This window comes from Podarcis muralis, chromosome 12, assembly GCF_964188315.1.
Source record: "Podarcis muralis chromosome 12, rPodMur119.hap1.1, whole genome shotgun sequence".
In the NCBI taxonomy this organism is placed as follows: domain Eukaryota; kingdom Metazoa; phylum Chordata; class Lepidosauria; order Squamata; family Lacertidae; genus Podarcis; species Podarcis muralis.
In genome coordinates this window covers 32,923,698-32,942,013 of record NC_135666.1, presented here as the reverse complement: position 1 = coordinate 32,942,013, position 18,316 = coordinate 32,923,698, and the positions used below count along the sequence as shown (strand labels likewise).

The window sequence follows — 18,316 nt, the reverse complement described above, 5'->3', positions numbered from 1 at the left end:
AATGCATAGGATTGTAGCCTCAATAATTTTCCTAGTTGTAGATATCCTATGATCCTGAGAGAATGTCTAAAGAGATTCTGGAATTAGCTGATTTTGATGTATAAAATGGGACCAGGACAGAGACACCGAGTTCCTCCCAACATTGGGGGGGCTCATTGTTTGCATGTGACATTACATTTGCGACACACATGTGACATCATGTGCATCGGGAGGAGGCTGCAAGGCTCGCTGCCACTGTGGGGAGGCCTTATAAGGCCCACCCCCTCAAGATTGGGAGCAGCTTAGCTCTGTTCCCACATAATCTGGGGGGTGGGAGGGAGGTGTCCTCAGCTCCATGGAGTTTGCACCTATGGACTATGATAACTGAAAAAAATGATCTCACATCTTACATATCCAATCAATCACTGTCCTCTGCAGGTGAGCACCCCCTGCAGATACCACCTTCTCAGGAGGTCACTTCCATACAATGTCCTTTGTTTACTGCTCTTGGCTCCTTTGAGAAGAAGGGTGGGATATACTGGTAAATTTAATTAATCACTATCATTATAATTTCTGCAATATGTGTATCACATGCTAATTTTTATTAATTGTGATAGTTACTTGATTATAGGAACAAACTGCTTTGTTCTCTATTCCAGGGCTCACATGAATTATTTGTCTTTTCAGAGATTAATTTATTGTGGGCAGGACACCAAGCTCATCACAGTTCTGAGGACTATAATTTATTCACAGCATTAAGGCAATCCGTCCTGCAGAAGTATGCATCTTGGGTATGTTGCATAAAAGTTGTGAAATAAAATAATGGCTAAACATGTGTGTCAGTCATCAACTTTAGGGATATCAAATCTATGATTTAAGCTTTTTTCAAAAAGTAATTAGTAAAATGCTTTATTTACATTAAACTCCCATGTGGATTCTACTTTCTCTATATCTTAAAGATTAATATATTTGACATAAGTAAATAAAATGAATTTGATACTTAAGTGCAATTGTAACATTTCTATTAACTAAAATTAAAAATTTTGAATTAACAATGAATTAATTGATTTGTATATAAAGAGAATTGTTTTAAATCACATTGAGAGCCTATATATATATTGTGTGTGTGTTCTAAATAAAATGTCACAAAACTACCTTGACAGGCAAGCAAAATTCTTATATTTCACCCCAATCTAGGAAGTGATATCTACATGTAGGAAGGAGGCTTTGCTCTTAAGTTCCTTTGCTCTAAAGTTCCTTTGGTTGGTTGGGACATTTATAGTGTGTTGTGCTTCTGTGTTAATAGCATGAGTGGATGCCCATGACAAATAGTCCGGGCTGTGCATGTGAGTCCTCGCACTGGATTAGGGACTGTAGTTGCTACACCGTTCAGGTGCTTGGTGCTGCCAATTCACACACTGTAAGTCACTTAAATTAAGGAAGTGAACTTTACTTTTAAAATGTAACTAAAAAGGTACTAATACATGGCCCCAAAACCTGACTAGCCTTGATCACCAGCCAATATTTATGGTTGTCGCTGACCATGTGCAGTGAAAGGATCTTTGCTGTGATGTCACAGTATGCAGAATGCATTTGAAAAAGTGTGAAGTGATTGTGGACGCAAACGTCTGTTCTCCTCACCTGGCTTTGAGCTTCTCATGTTGGGGTTGCCCGTGTAAAATGGCTCAGAAAACAGTAAATTGAGGTGTGGGGTTTTTTTTATCCTCTCTGAGGTTTAAAGATATATGGACCCTGATCCTATGTGTGTTCACTTTGATGTAATTTCCCACTAAGTTCAGATGAATTTATTCCCATATAGAATTCCCAGGCTGCAAAGAATTGCAACCTGAGTTTCATTTCTTTGTCGTACATCAGGGTGCATAATTTCTCTTAACTATTTAACATGATTTACTACTTACTTTGAAAATTCTGCCGTTTAGATTTATAAAAAATAGAATTAACTGTTTTTGTGGTCACTATATATAAGCAAATAGTATGTAACAGCACTGCTGACTATTTGTGAGACTTGCAATCAAACTAATGAAGAATGACATTAGAAGATTTTACAAAATAATAGTTAACTAATAGGAGATCTCTGGCTTCTGTTTCATAGCAAATGTTTGTGGTCTCCAGTGATGGGTAGCCTGCCATGTTCAAATGGATCCAGTTGAAATGTGACAGTGGTTCTTGTTTTGGATAAATTTGGCCATGCCAAAATGGAAACTAATTAGAATGGCCACAGCCTTTCTCATGCTTTTGGAAAAAAGCAATGTGCTGTGATTTAAGCATTTTGCATCTCACTAGAATACCTTCCTAAATTCTTTACTTAGAACCTCTTTCTGTTACAAGTGCAGTGAAATAAGACTTGGTTGGATACAAACGCAACTGCTGACTTTTCTGTCATTGAACTTTTCAAATTTTTACCTGATGACATTAATTGAGTGGAGACACATGAATAGCTGGAAAAATGTTGTGGACATTTCCAATCCACTAGGAATTCATCCTTAGAGTTTTGGCTGGTTAGCAGTTCCATGGCAGAACAGCAATGAAGGGAACAATTGAGTTAAGCAATTTAAAATAATGAAACGTGGCAACCATTTTAGTTATAGCACATCTTTATCCATACTAAGTTTCAAGAAAGCATATTTCAGAGTATGATGGTATGTATCTAATAACCAGAATAGCAACCAAGGGAATTGCAATGGGTACATTTTCTCTTTGATGGCTTCTTCTATCTTTGACATCTCAGGCATGTCTTGAATGTGGAGTTTCCCATACTTCTTTTATTAAATGAATAAAATTATGTCTATTATAATTTGGTAGATCCATTTGTTAACTTGTCTTCCTTAATTTTCAGATATTCTACTTGCCCATGGCTCTCTTTATTCCTCCCTCAGTGTGTGCTGTTCATCTCCAGTTTAATCTCCTTTACCAGTTCTGGATACATACAGAGGTAATTTAGGATCTTTAGCAATGCCTAAGCTCTTAGTCTGGAACTGTGTCTTGGAAATCTACTAGTAGCTGATTTATTGTGTAACAGAAGTATTTTTCTGATTTCTTTAAAGAGAAACATATGCTCCTTTTTATTCCTTTCTCTCTCTCTCTCTCTCTCTCTCTCTCTCACACACACACACACACACACACACACACACACAGGCCATTTGGTCCCAATTAGTTTAAAATATTTTAACTCCAGAATATCAAAACAAAGTACTATTTTAGTACTATATTTTTACACTTCTTATTTTAATTGCTGCAGCACAGATAGACTTTATATCTGAGAAAGACATATCAATGAAAATATTTTCAATGATCATCAGATCATTTAACAATTAAAATCATGACCAAATTTTGGTGTTGGCCTCCATTGTCCTAATGATTAGCTGCTCATGAAAGTTTCGTGTGAACATTGTGTGCATTTGAGCACATATTTGTTAGTCTTCTGTGTTGATAACTAATTAGTCATCATGCTATTTCTCAGGTAAACTTTGTTTCAAGTTTTAGTAATATGCAAGGATTATGTGCTGATCATATTATTTTTCTGCTGCATACAACAATCTATTTTGAATAGCCATCACCCCATATTTAAATTAATCCTAGAATAAATAATTATCCTCTACTACAACTGTAGCTTATTACATTACAAGGTGCTTAGTTATTTTCAGTTACGTAGTTCACAGATTGCTGTGAGGAGGCCATACATAGTTCTGCAAATGCTTTCTCATCCTGTTTTCAGGTTTCCTGTGCATATTGTTTGGCTTACTTGCTGTGCAGTTACACTTGGCCTTTTATATATAATATAGCCTCAGCTTTTAAAATATTATAAATCTGAAGGTTATACTACACTGGTCTGCTAGTTATAATAAAATACCAAAATCACAATGGGCTGTTAGGACAAATAAAGCAGTCCTGCTTTTTATAAAGAAAAGGGCCCAGGTGTTATTGTGACAGAACTAAATGTAATTTTGTTCAGATGTTGCTGTCTGACAGATGTGAATTCTACATTATATTTAATTAAGTGTTCTTCCATTACAAAATGCCTCTCTCATCTCAAGGCTACCTCTATTGCAACATTAAATCATGCGTTGCTGCCCTGCATGAAATTCTCCCAAAGAAAATATTTAGCTTAGATAAATGATGCTCCTAAATTTCTAAAATAAATGGTATAGTTGTTTCTCTCAAAATTACTGATATAATAAACAGAAGAGGGCTTTGAAATGCAATACTCCAGGAGCTGAATCAGGCCCTTAAAAGGCTGAGGGAAACTGTTTATTGATAGTCATTTGAAAAAGACAACATGATCGCGCTTTTGTAACAACTGAAAAGAGGGAGATGCAGGAGGGAATTGCATAAGGCTCAACTGAACCTTTCAACTTGGTTTCTGCTGCTGGTTTTTGGCAAGGTACATACATTCTGCCACCTGCTAGCTAATACTTGGTGTAGAAGGTCCATGCTTGCCTTCCATAGCAACATCCAAATATCATGCATGCATGCATATGGCTAGTGCTTCTTCAATCAGTTGTCAAAAGGTTGTTTTGATTTGGCATGGGAAACTTCTATAAATGCATCAAAAGCAGAATAACAGATTCCTGGTTCAGAAATATTCATTTTAATATAATTTAATTTTAATTATAGAGCCTTCCACAGGCATGGGCAGAATAAAAACCAATACATTTATGTTTAAAGAATAATATAGACTATAATAAAATAATGCTTTATAGAGGGTGTACACCTACATAATATTTGCTTCGGACCCCAATTTGGCACTTAATGGAACAGCCTAGAATTGTGGTCTGAACTAATTTTTGTGGTCATTGCTCAAGCATCAAAATTTTGTTAATTGAACTTCAGCCCACTGCCATGCATGTAAATAGTTGATTGGGGGTGTGTGAATAAATGAAGGAATTCACTTTCTAGTTGAAATAATTCCCTTGGATTGTAAACTTGACCTTTTGAACACAATGGAGCTGTCCCTCAGCACCTTCTCCCCTCCTCACTCTAGCAGCCTCCTTAAGTTTAAATATAAAAGCTTCACTTTCACAAAGCTGCTCCATTCCCTAAAGCACTGGGTTTGGAGAATGCTGATAAAATCCTTCCCTATGATTACAAGCTAGACCTGTCAATCACAATACTCCTCCACCCACCCACAATCTCCCTGCCAGGTTTAATAATTTGGCCGTGACAAACTGTGAATAAAATAATCCTGAAGGAATGTGTTCTTTATATAATTAGGTTCGAAATGCTAATGAAACATGCCTATTTCTTTCTAAAAGCCATTGATTAGTTTAAAATAGTTCTAATTCAGTTTCTTTATAATTGCACACTTTCCCCACCAAGTATGTTGAAAGGTTTGTTTTTTATTCAATTAAAATCCGTATCTAGTTATGTATCACCTGTCTAAAGAAAAGCTTTGAGCTTGTCCAATGGGAAGTAGAACCTTTAACTGAAAATTATTGGTGAAATGTGGGGGGGGGGGGGATTGAGTGACAACATTCTGCCTTCAAGATAATTTATTATAAACAGATTTCTTGAAACCCTTGTACTTATTATATAAACAGTTTCTAAGCTTGACAGTCCGTTAAAGCTAGGCTTTCACTTCTTCATTCCTATAGTGCAGTTATATCAGAAATTCAGCCCCCCCCCCCCCCAATTGCTCTATGATCCCTACAGGCCTGATTCCTTTAGCTTGTTTTAGTTCGAAACCAAAAATATTATTGTTTCACTTCTCAATGTGGAAATTTGGAAACCTCCATATTACATGCTAACTGGAGTAGAAAACTGCCTAATCAGATAGGAAAACAGTTGGCGATGAATAAATCAGGGTTTGCCGAAAAATTCAAAGTGCTAAGGCGGGCAGACGAGTGCATATCCTAGGGGTTCTGCCTTTCCCCAGCTTCCCTGTAGAGAATTCACATGACAGATATGGCCACCATGCCCATCTGTATAAATACATGGGTGGGTTGTCTTGAATTAACACAACAACTTTAGTAGAAAAAGCAAATCATGCTTTTATTTTTATGTTTCCTTGCCAGATGGTCTCAAATATGGATTCATATTCCAAAGGGTTGTTTTTTTTAATCACCTTGACTTTGGTGTAGTAGTTTATAATATTAAGGGAGAACAAAATAGTTGGCTCAGTTCAACCAAATACAGCAGACCATGGCCCTAACCCCTTCTGACATTTTCATTTGTTTTTATATGTTAAGTTCCTGAACAATTCCCTTGTTGGTTACATTGCAGGCTACAGATGCATTATAAAGAACCAAAGTTTAGATAATAATATGAGTCACAGGTAGCGTCGTAGCTACTTTACATATGCAGCCAAGAGTAGCACAGGTCTTCTTTACCATATGCAGGTGGGCTGTTGAGGCATCAGTGTATTATTCAGGCCCAGTAAAGTTATACTGTTGGTAGTATAAGAGGTGCAACATAAACTCCTCTTATCTGACCCATGTTCTGGGCACCACAATTTAAGAGGGATATTGACAAGCTTCAACGTATTGCGAAGAAGGGCGACCCAGATGATAAAGGGTCTGGAAACCAAGCCTTATGAGAAACGAGGGAATTGGGTATCTTTAGCCTGGTAAAGAAATTGAGAGGAAATGCGATAGCCTTCATCAGATATCTAAAGGACTTATCACATGGAGGATGGAGCAAGCTTGTTTTCTCCTGCTCCAGAGGCTAGGATCCGAATCATTGGCTTCAAGTTACAAGAAAAGAGATTCCACCTAAACATCAGGAATAACTTTCTTACAGTAAGAGCTGTTTGACGGTGGAACAGACTCCAACAAGAGGTTTTTTTAGCAGATGTTGGATGACCATGTGTCACTTATGATCTAGTTGAGATTCCTGCAATGCAAGGGGCTGGGCTGGATGATGATGATGATGATGATAATGATAATTTATTTGTACCCCGCCCATCTGGCTGGGTTTCCCCAGCCACTTTGAGCAGCTTCCAACAAAGATTAAAAATACATTAAAATGTCACACATTAAAAACTTCCCTGAACAGGGCTGCCTTCAAATGTCTTCTAAATGTCAAGTAGTTGTTTATCTCTTTGACATCTGATGGGAGGGCGTTCCACAGGGTGGGCGCCACTACTGAGAAAGCCCTCTGCCTGTAGCTTTGCTTCTCGCAGAGAGGGAACCGCCAGAAGATGACCCTCAGGGTCCCTTCTAACTCTACTATTAGAGTTATTCTATCAGAGCTATTATTCTATCAAGATGAAACTAGGAGATGTGCTGCCATGGTTCTCACACCTTCACTGTAACTGATGTACCCCATTTGTTCTGGATCTTCATTGATAAACCTTCTCCTCCACAATCCAAGAAGCGGGATCTTTATTCAAGTGACCTGTGTACATTTTGCAAAACAGCAGAACTAAGGATTCACGTTGCAGTGGTGACTAGAGGAGTTAGGCCACAAAATGTGACATTTGCCTTAGATTTCAAGTCATGACTGATTATCATTATTTAAACAAGAACAGTATTCAAGTCTACAGATAGAAAGTAGTAAAGATTTCCTCATGTGTTGACATGACTTTGAGACAGCAAACATGCCACAAAAGATGCCGCAATTTTTCTATCCCCATAAAGCTAGCTTTGCTGTTTCAAAGAAGCAAGTTTATTTTACATTGATTTCATTTGTCTTTTTATAAAATATGACTTAAATAAAGTATACACATAAATGCCTTGGACTTGACATACAGTATATGTAGTGCAATACTGGTAGTTACTACATGAGTATTCATGACTGAAGATTCTATGATGAACTTTTGTAGCTTTTGGAATTGTAAGTTTTAAAGTTGATAAATAGCTCATTGTTACTATTTGAGTGTCAAAGGATTAGTATTACATTTCCTTTACCTTTTTATGGATTGAGGATACCAGAGGAATACAGTGCACACCATAGTCCCAGTGCAGCAACAAGTGACTTGTAAATGGGAAGAAACATCTGAACACATCTGTCTGTTATGGAGACTACCTTGCAAATGCAAGATGGTGCTGCTGTGGGGAGAGGATGCATATCCTTCACCCAAGGGTATGTGAGAGCACTGCCAAACAGATGTTCAGCATTTTCAGTTCTGACAGTATCAGTCACCTGTTTGGGTGGGATGGATTCCAGCTTTCCCAACCACCACCACCACCTCCAGCAGGTGGTCAGGGCTGACAGCATCAAAATTTTGTTCGTTGGCAATGAACTGCAGGCCACTGCTATGCATGAAAATCTCTGGATTAGGGCCAGAACATAATATGACCCTCTTCAAAGGATTAATACTGCAAGCAGTGATGTTAGCAGGGATGGAAAAAAATCATTAAAAAACATCTACTTAGATCAAAATGTGCCGTTCTAGCCCACTTCTAAGCTTACCCAAAACATATAACTTGGTTAATAGTACTCCTCATGTTGGGAACCCAAATATGATATATTTTTACAAAACTATTTCAATATTTATTTTAAAAACAAACCAAAACTAAGCGGTTGAAGGTTAGGTGTGGTCTTTTAGAGAAACCACTGTGAATCAAGGAATGCCTCTATTATTTTATCATGGCTTCAATCTTGTTCTCACTTACCTGAGAGTATGCCTGGTTGAATTCAATATGACTTAATTCTGAGTAGACTTTTATGGGACTGTACAGTGAATCTAACTAGATGTTACCTTGTTTATAGCTGTAGAACTGGACAAATGATGGAAGTTGAGCTAACCTGAAATATTAACATTTTTCTTACTCTTAGGTGGCCTTTTGGGGCTTGGAGATATTTGCTGGCAGTTTTTGTGGAATTCAAATGTGAATGCTTGTGCTTTTTTTGGTTTAGAATAAAAAATAATAGTCTGTATTCTATTGTCAGTCTTTTTGGAGTCATTTTATACTAATCTGTTGTCTAAATAAGCTTATTCATTCAACATATATAATATGTGCACAACTAAGATGCATCTGGAAAAATGAGCAAGTGTCTGTACTGCTTTCAATTTGTACTATATAGCTGCTTTACTGATGGAGCAAATTGCATTTAGAAATTACTGGTCACCTCTTCAAATTAGAGAAAAATAAAAAACCATGTATAAAACATCTCTTCTGCTGCATTAAAGTATATCTTTGAGATAAAAAGCTGCATTCATGATGGAAATGATCACATTCTTATTATTTCCTTTTATCAAGGTGATAGTTTTCAAAGGAGTCCTTTGTTTCTATGTTGTGTGTGTGTGTGTGTGGGTGGGTGGGTGGGTGTTGGGTTTGTGAGCATGTCTGACACTGAACATCAACTGAAAATGTGAGAGCAGTGGAGACTCTTGCAGTGGTTAAGAAATGACCTAGGGCCAGGGAGATGCAGCTTCTCACTCAGCCAAGAAGCTTGCTGGATTACCTTGGACAAGTTACCATCCCTCAGCCTAGTTTACCATACAGCAGGAATGGGGAATCTATTGTTCAGATGCGAAATGCAGCCATCCAGTCTTTTCTACCTGGCCCTCAAAGCTGCCCCCTGGCCACACCCCTCTCCAGCTCTGCTTTATACCACAAATATTTCTGCATGGCTGGAATGTGTCATCGAACTCTGATAAGCCTCTTGTCTAGGCAGAGGATAGTGAGGCATGTGCACAGAAACTAATCTACTGTACAAAGGCAAACTTTACATTTGTTGCCTTGCCCACCACTGGCAAGTGGCCCTTGGGAGGTTGCCCTAAAGGGAATGTGTGGCCTGCAGCCTGGTGAAAAAATTACCCACTCCTTCCTTACAGGGTCATTGTGTGGTTAAAATGGTTTGGGTCACACATACGTTGTCCTTCGCTCTCTGGAGAATAGAATGGGATAAAAATGTAAGATAAAATTTCAATAATATGGCAAAACCCTGACTTGTGTGAATAAAGGTTGTCCTCAGTGAATCTTACACATCATAGTAGCTTTCTCATCTTCTCTTATGAATATTTTGTTCAAGATGGCCATTGACATCCAAATTATCCCTCTGCTCTGAATTTCTCCTGTGGCATTGTCTACTGTTTTTCTTTTTGTTAACAAGATCATTGTTTTTTCCAAGGTTATTAAGAATCTTGGCCCTTTGGAGTTTATTCTCAACACACCTAGTCATCACAGAGTACATCATGGTAGGCAATATTAGTTCTGTGTTCATGTTTGCATTATTTTTAAAAATGTTGTTTTATATGAAGGAATGGAATGGCAGGAGCAGTTGTAAATGAGAATTTTTCTATTACTGTCTTAATAGCAGTTCTAGAACATTTTAGATTCCCGCCCCCGCTTGTATTTTTACATCTCACACAGGAAGTCAGAGTTATCCTTGATATTACTTAGATGTTTGTGCCCCATTAACTTCTGCCATAAATATATCAACAAGCTTGTACTCAAATTCTTCTCTTGTTCCTCAGCCCTAACCGCATGTGACAATGTCAGTGTTATCGTAACACCATATTTTGTGATGTTGAGTTGTATCTTGAACGTTTAATATTTGATTAATAATATATAAAGGCATTTCAGAAAGCCACTCCATTTTATTAAATGGTATGTGAATAGCCATTTTGTTACATTCCAAAACATTTCCTGCTTCAAAGACTGAAGAAAAATAAAGGAAATATCTCGCCCCTTATTTAACTCACCATAAATCTTACAAAACAGCTTAAATAATTTTTTACAGTGCAGCACTACTCTTAAACAGTTTTTTCAAAAATGTATCAAAAAGTAACTCCAAATGTATTTCTATTATTTTTGTAAGCATGTTTGAAAAATGCCTTAAGCAGCTTGCAGTATATAACCCAGAGAAATGTTATTAGAAGGGAAAGGATGCAAGAGGTTTTAAAGAAATGCTCAGAATCATGGCTGTGTTATAATTTGTTTATGGGGAAATGTATTCCTAGAAGCTTATTTAAAGAAAAAAAATTGATAAAACACAATGTATTCTTCAAAGGCATTGACAAAGTTGGTTGCAACATTTCCCCCCAAATAGGAAGAAATCCATACTGCATTGATAAGAACTATGGTGGCACACTGATTATTTGGGACAGGATTTTTGGTAAGTGTAGTTAATTATTTTTCTTAACATTAGCTTTGCAAGCGGTGATTTTATTCTCAGCTTTTTTCCCTTCCCTGCAGGGACATTTGCTGCAGAAAATGATAAAGTTGTATATGGCCTAACACATCCAATTAACAGCTTCGAACTTCTCAAGATTCAGGTAGTCCATCTGTTTTTCTAACCTGCTTGTATGCTTTAATATTACATTTGATTTCATGGGTTGAATTCAGTGTGTTTCCTATTACTCCTTTGCTTTTATTTGATTGTTTTTGGTTCATTGACATGACAATAAACTAGTTTTCGTCAGCCTCTAGCAGGGTGGGGAATGTTAAGCTTCAAGTATTCTCATTAACAGAAGAAAGTGCCCCTGCATAGAAATGTCACACTGATTATTCTACCATTACAGTTCCATCATTGTATTTATATATGGAAAACATTTTGGAATACTCCTGGATTCTGCAATAAGCTTTCTGTCCTGTTCAAGGGCCCAGGATGGGGGCCAGGCAAGCCAAGACTTGGTCTTATGGAGGACATCCCAGAGGTAAGTATAGCATGGATTTCACTTCTTGGTTCTGTAAATTATGTTTTCATAAGGGTTCAGTCTTCTGCATGCTTACCTAAAAGCAAGCCACATATTTGTGGGATAGAAGCAGGATCCTGAGCAAACTTACACAGGGACACTCCTTAAACCCAACTGAGTGAAAAATAAAAAAATGGATCTCCCATTTTGGCATACTTCACCCAGGTAGGATTAGCACCACCTCATGCTCAAGGCAAGACCTTAGTCAGCTCCTAGGAACTTTCAACTGTGCTCCTGGAAGCTCTTCAGTTTTAGGTCCCTGCTTTTGGTTCGAGCAGCAGCCCAACAGTTTAGTCCATCAACAAAGCGCAAAGCCCTTTCAGCCTTACTAAAAGCTCCTTCAACCCCTTGTGTACAATCTCTTTCTAAGCACTTGATTACACAAGTGATTCTGATCTTCGTGGAAAGTCGGTTTGTCCTCCTTGGGTTGGTGGCTTTGCAGGCAGGCACCGTATCTCCCCTATGAACCAGCCTATTGCTGACTGGATCGTACCCCTGCCACCAAATTGGCCAGTGGTGGCAGGTATGCAGGGGGCATTACCTGGGCATGGTGCCAACTGACCAACACCCAGGGGAAGGATAAATACATTTTTTGTAATGTAGAAGGTTGAAATGTATATTTGCTATATGGAAAATAAATATGTTACCAAAAAGTGAGGGAAAGGGAGAGTAGAACCTAATGGGCTACGTGTGCAAATATTGCATTCCGTTAAAGAACAATGGGGGGAAATGACCCTCTAGATGCTACTGGATTCCAGTTTCCATCAGTCACACCCAGCATTGCCGATAGTCAAAGATGATAGGAATTGTAGTCCAGCAACATTTGGATAGCAACAGGTTGCCCACTCTGGCCTATAAAATAAATCATTTGTACAGATTAAAGGTTTCAGCTGCACTTCTATTTAAAATAAAATAACAATAAAACATGACGAATAGTGAATTTCAACTACTAAATGCAAAAATGGAAGACAAGTTAATTTGTGATTGAATAAAGACTCTGATTTGTTTGTTTGTTTTGTTTTGTTGTTTTTAATGTAGGTTACTGGAAAGGAAGTTCCCTACAGCCCCACATTACCAAGCTACCTTTGTGTCTATGTAGTTACGCATTTCGTCTTAATGCTGGGATTTTACATTGATTTGATTGCTACAAAATATGTAAGTATAATTTACACTTATTTAAATAAGCTGTTTCATGATACTTGAAGATGGTGCAGATACAGTGAAAATAAAGTATATTTCTGTTAAAACTGGATGCATGAAACTGAAAACACTGGCGGATAGTATAGTTATTTTTATGCTTACCTGTTTTGTGGGTCAAGATGGATTTATCCTATCTTAATGTGAACATAAGGGACATGGGTGGCACTGTGGGTAAAAGCCTCAGCGCCTAGGGCTTGCCGATCGAAAGGTCGGCGGTTCGAATCCCCGCGGCGGGGTGCGCTCCCGCTGCTCAGTCCCAACGCCTGCCAACCTAGCAGTTCGAAAGCACCCCCGGGTGCAAGTAGATAAATAGGGACCGCTTACTAGCGGGAAGGTAAACGGCGTTTCCGTGTGCGGCTCTGGCTTGCCAGAGCAGCAATGTCACGCTGGCCACGTGACCCGGAAGTGTCTCCGGACAGTGCTGGCCCCCGGCCTCTTGAATGAGATGGGCGCACAACCCTAGAGTCTGTCAAGACTGGCCCGTACGGGCAGGGGTACCTTTACCTTTTAATGTGAACATAATTTTAATGTGGTAAGAGATTTCTCATTTTTACTGATAGCTCCATCCTGACATTTCCCCCCATCTTCTGTTGTAATCCTTTACTCATTCTTTAAACAGTGTAAAAAAACCCCCCACAGTTCCCACAATGGACTGCATAAAAGTTCTTGTTTCAAGACCCAGATCCTTGGCATGATACAGAAAGTCAAGCTAAACAGAAGGCTGAGCTTCAGGAGCACTCTAAAACTCCAGAAGGAACTATCATAAGAAGAAAGCATTTATGTGAATAATATAACTTGGCATTTAACTTCAATATCAATTTTCCACTACACAGAGTTATGAAATGCCCATAGACAGAACTGGAACCTTTTTTACTTGGCTATGTCACAAATGTGGCATTGATCCATACATAGACACAACTGTTTTTCTCATTTTTAGACATATGTTCCATTCCATAATAGCAATAATGCACTTGAGGTTGTGCAGAATTATTCTCAAATTATTATGTTTGGTCTGATATACATGTATACACAAAGTTTTAATGCATTAGCTTTGTTTTCTCAGTCTGGAATTATTTGCTTGTAGGAGATAAGAAATAACAAAAGAAACTTTTTTCCCATAAGAAAACATTTGGTTAGATCATTCTTTCACTAAGAGGTTTAACCTGAACCCCAGCGAAAAGAATTTGGTTGATTTACGTATTAGTGAGAGGTGCGTTTGGCTGTTGGTGTCTGAGACAGTGACAGCTTTGTACCTTAATGTTCACTCTGGCCAGTTTTATTGTTTTCCCAAATTCATTTTCACACCTCCAATTTGTTTCCCTAATGCAACACTAAGTATCAGTTGGTTGGGTTGAAAATTTTTGAACTATGTTGTATTTTTAAAAATCACTGTCTTTAATAAGATTATAACACTGCAACATAGATAAATCCATGAGGTTAAATAAAAATAACTATTCATAACTCTTTAGACCGGGAGAAAGAACCTCTACCTATAGGCCAATCCTGGCCCACCAGTGGGTCCAGTTTGGCCTGTGAAGCCATTTTCCGCAAACCACTCTCATCAATGCATATGGGGTTAAATAAAATGTTGGCTGTGCATGCCTCTTTCCAGCTGGGAACAGGTGCATGCAGTCAAGGCATCACTGCCAATAGGAAATACTATGATTGATACTTAGCTGAAGTGTAGGTCTATATGACATCATGGGGTTACTGGGGCCTCTTCCTAATATGGACCACAGTATAATTTTATTCCAGTTTTGTTCCATTCATGTTTCTGGCCATATTGGCCATTAGATAGGCTGCCGGTTTATAGGGAAACTAGTATTTTCTTACGCCTTGAAACTCCTATGACTGTTTGAACTTGGCAAGTCGGCAGAACTGATTGGGAGCTGAACACCTTCCCAAAGAGTCTTCGCTCCTGATTACGGTGGAGTCATAGCCCAACATAGTGACCCCATGATGCCTTATAGATCTATGCTTCAGGTAAGTACCAATCGTACTTTCTCATCTTCAAAGATTCCAACTAAATATCAGGAAGAACTTTCTGACCATAAGAGCTGTCATTCCTTGGAGGTTTTTAAGCAGAAGTTGGATGACCATCTGTCATATATGATCTGTCATAAGTCCCTACCAGCATTAATGAGCGATTCTCAAGCCTTCAAATAAAGCTCACCAAAAACCAACAGGTTACTATTATAAGCGCTTATGCACCAACACTGGATGCCAATGAAGACATTAAAGAAAAATTTTACTCTCAGCTGGATACCAACCTATCAGAGATGCCTAAGGAAGATCAAATTATCATCCTGTGTGTTTTTAATGCAAGAGTTGAGCGAGATTTCGATCTGTAGCCTGGGACTATTGGGAAAGAAGGAGTTGGCAACAGCAACCAGAACGGAATCTTATTTTTTTATTTCCATTTAGTCTTTTGAATTTGTCATCCTATCATTTCTTTCCATCTTTGAGTATAGCTAGGGTCTCATTTCTCCTTCACCATAAAATAAAATGGAATAAGAGACAGCTTTTTTGACCACCTTTGCTCTTTCCCCCCTATATTAATATTTCAAAAAAAAAAATCATTTTCTTAATGCAGCCCTTTGAAGGTTCAGCCAGTTATTTTAAAAATCCCTTAACTGGAAATATTCAAATATGGGAAAAAAATTGTTTCCATCATAAGGGCAAGTTGTTTAACATGGTTGTCCTCAAGCTAGTCAATATATTTAGTTAACCCTGCTTGCTGCCAGTGGATGAACATCATTTTTTTTAAAAATCATTTTTATTAATTTGAGGATCAAATAATACTGAGGCCATTGGGAATTGTGGCAGGCCTAAGTAATTTTTACATTTGGCTCATATTTTCCACAACACTGGGATAATACAACTTACCCTTTTGCCTGACTTCCTGTCTTTAGTTTCCTTCCACATAGAAGCCTTTGGATCTAAACACATCTGCTCCAAATCTTTTATATTTCCCTGTCCCATTTCTTGATACCAGTCCATTTTTTCAAACTAGCAATTTGTATGCAAATGCATTTTAAAAACTGGATTTAATTTTTGTACGAATACTCTACCAAATTTAAATGTGTGTGGGCTATAGGTCAGTGGTAAAGCACATGCTGTGCAACCGGAATGTTCCAGGGTCAGTCTGTGGCATCTCCAGGTAGGCCTTTGAGAGAGAGCTGCCTAGAATCCTGAAAGCAGCTGCCAGGTAGTATCAGCGATACTGGATAAAGTCGACTAGTATCAAGCAACTTCCTGCATTTCTAAAAACAGTAGCCTGGATCCACAGAAGCTTCCTTCAGAGGAAATACCCGCATGCCTGTCTGGATCCAATCGAGTATGTTAAGGAAGCTGCAAGAGTTTAGAACATTATTATTACTTTCCTGATTTATAAAATTTATTGATTTCCTTTTTTTTTACTATGGTAATTCAAAGTGATATGCACTATATGAATAGTCAAAGGCAAACCTTGAAATGCACATAAAAAGACAACCCCATTTTTTAAAGTTAGGATTAAAAACATTCCACTCACTTGAGGCCACAGATAATTAAGAGCCAAAGACCTGGTGAAAAAGAAATGTTTTTGCCAAGCAATGATGTAAACATAACTTCCACTCATGAAAAGGGAACTGCTGGTGCTATGGGATATCATATTTATGAGAGATGTACTTTTGCTTTAAAATCACAGAATCGTTTAAAGTTTATTTGAATTAGTATGTAAATTTGAAAGCTTTCTCTCTTTTCGACACAACAAAAATCCCGTTTTTTGTTCAGTTTCTGTCAAAAGCTTCACTTTTCACAGTTTCACTTCAAAAGCTGTGCCTAATATATAATTGGGGATCCTGCTGTGGTTCCAGAGATCATCCCTTTCCCCTGGTTAAATACAAATACTGCAGTATATAAATTCTCGTTTATTTTATATGTTCATGTGTATTGTGTTTGGAGAGAGAGGATTCTTACACTGCCATTAAAGTGTAACAGTCGCATTCCTTTCCCACTGCAACTTGCAAACGCTTAGTGATCTAAGTTGTTTATTTTCTTTATTTTATTTCATTGGGGCAGCACCTAGAAAATTAACACAAGAACTGCCAAGTTCCACTTTGTGGTTTGTACATTTCAAATATAAATGTGGAATGTAAATACAGGAACAACTCTAGTGTGTGTCTCCTGTACGATTAGATTGTAAATAGAAAACTATATGTAATAAATGCATATTTATATAACACAATATGTTTAAAATTTATATACATCTACCATGTTTTTTGCTTTGATATTAACTAGAAACATGCAGGTTATTCCTGCTCCTCCTGACTTCTAGATCTCCTTGCTCCATCTAACTGTCACCCCTTCTCCATATCATGCTTCTTGTTTCTTCAACTCTTTCCCTCCCAACAGCACTTGGCCTATTCAATCTTCAGAGCACAGTGTGTAAGATGTCAGATGTTCACATATCTTTAATTTGCAGGCTCTTGATAATATCTACAAATGACTTCCATGACTGAATATATGTGCAAACATATTGTAGTTGAAAAATTGTGTGTATGAGCTATTCACATCACACATCTTTATATTTAAGATTTCAATTAGTATATTGACTTAGAGTATGAGCTGTGAGCCAAATTTCCCTGGTTCAGATCTTCCATAGGTCACAGGTTTCACTATTTCCCAGTGTCAGTATCCTTTTGCATTGTAATGGGATAAATAAGGAGGACACATCCTCACAAATCACCCTGTTAGGGTTAGCAGCTGAAACATTTATTATTATTTATTTAAGCCAACAAAGTGTATCATTCCAGTGTTGTTACTGAGAGAAAGAGAGATTTCATATTTGCAAAGTATTTCGATGTATATTAAAAACTCTAAATGCTGTTTACAGTAATAACAATTTATCAATGAGATTTACTCATCCTGTGTCTTGAAACAACATGATTTATGGGTCACCAGTGAGAGATAATACAGTATCTTTAAATCAGTTGCAATGATTATATCTTAATAAAAGAGAGAGAGATCTTTCTAAACATCAGTTAATACACAGAGGAGAGGAATTGGTATTGCCTCTGCTGTCACCATCCTGATCTCCATGTGTTCATCGAAATGTCTGAGCAAAGCCTATGTGTATGCTGGTTATATATGTGTGGGTGCTGTTCAGATAAACACATGGAGCCTGGGAGCGGGGACAGAGAGTATGATCTCTGTTGCTCCCTCCATGTGTCACCAAGCCACTGCCCAGGGCTGCTGTACCTCTCTTTTCCCAGGACTTTTTCAGATCTGCTTTTACTTTAATCCAGAACATTATTGCTTAGGTTGCAGGTCAGAGTAACTCTGCTTTCATTAAATGGGAGTTTGCATAATTTACTAGCCACAGGATTTCGGTTTTAGATAGGGAGGTGATTATCTTGGCTTTGAAATTGGCTGGCTGCAACCAGAGTCCACTAAGGTCCAGAGCCAGTTCTAGCACATTCTTTAGCTGTATTCAGCACTCCTAGCTGAAATAAGCCATTGGGGAGAAAGAGGCAAGACAAGAATTGCCGGAGG

General features: G+C 37.9%; 1 protein-coding gene across 2 annotated transcripts in view; it reads left to right on the top strand.

Annotated features, from left to right (window-relative positions):
* Nucleotides 1-18,316, top strand: part of AGMO (alkylglycerol monooxygenase) — a 117,967-nt gene that overhangs the window by 44,941 nt on the left and 54,710 nt on the right. For both annotated transcript variants that reach the window (XM_077936983.1, XM_028750977.2), the window contains exons 4-10: nt 667-770; nt 2,837-2,932; nt 10,015-10,081; nt 10,936-11,001; nt 11,082-11,161; nt 11,408-11,542; nt 12,620-12,736. In XM_077936983.1, the coding sequence (XP_077793109.1) occupies nt 667-770; nt 2,837-2,932; nt 10,015-10,081; nt 10,936-11,001; nt 11,082-11,161; nt 11,408-11,542; nt 12,620-12,736 (665 nt within the window). The remainder of the gene's footprint in view (nt 1-666; nt 771-2,836; nt 2,933-10,014; nt 10,082-10,935; nt 11,002-11,081; nt 11,162-11,407; nt 11,543-12,619; nt 12,737-18,316) is intronic.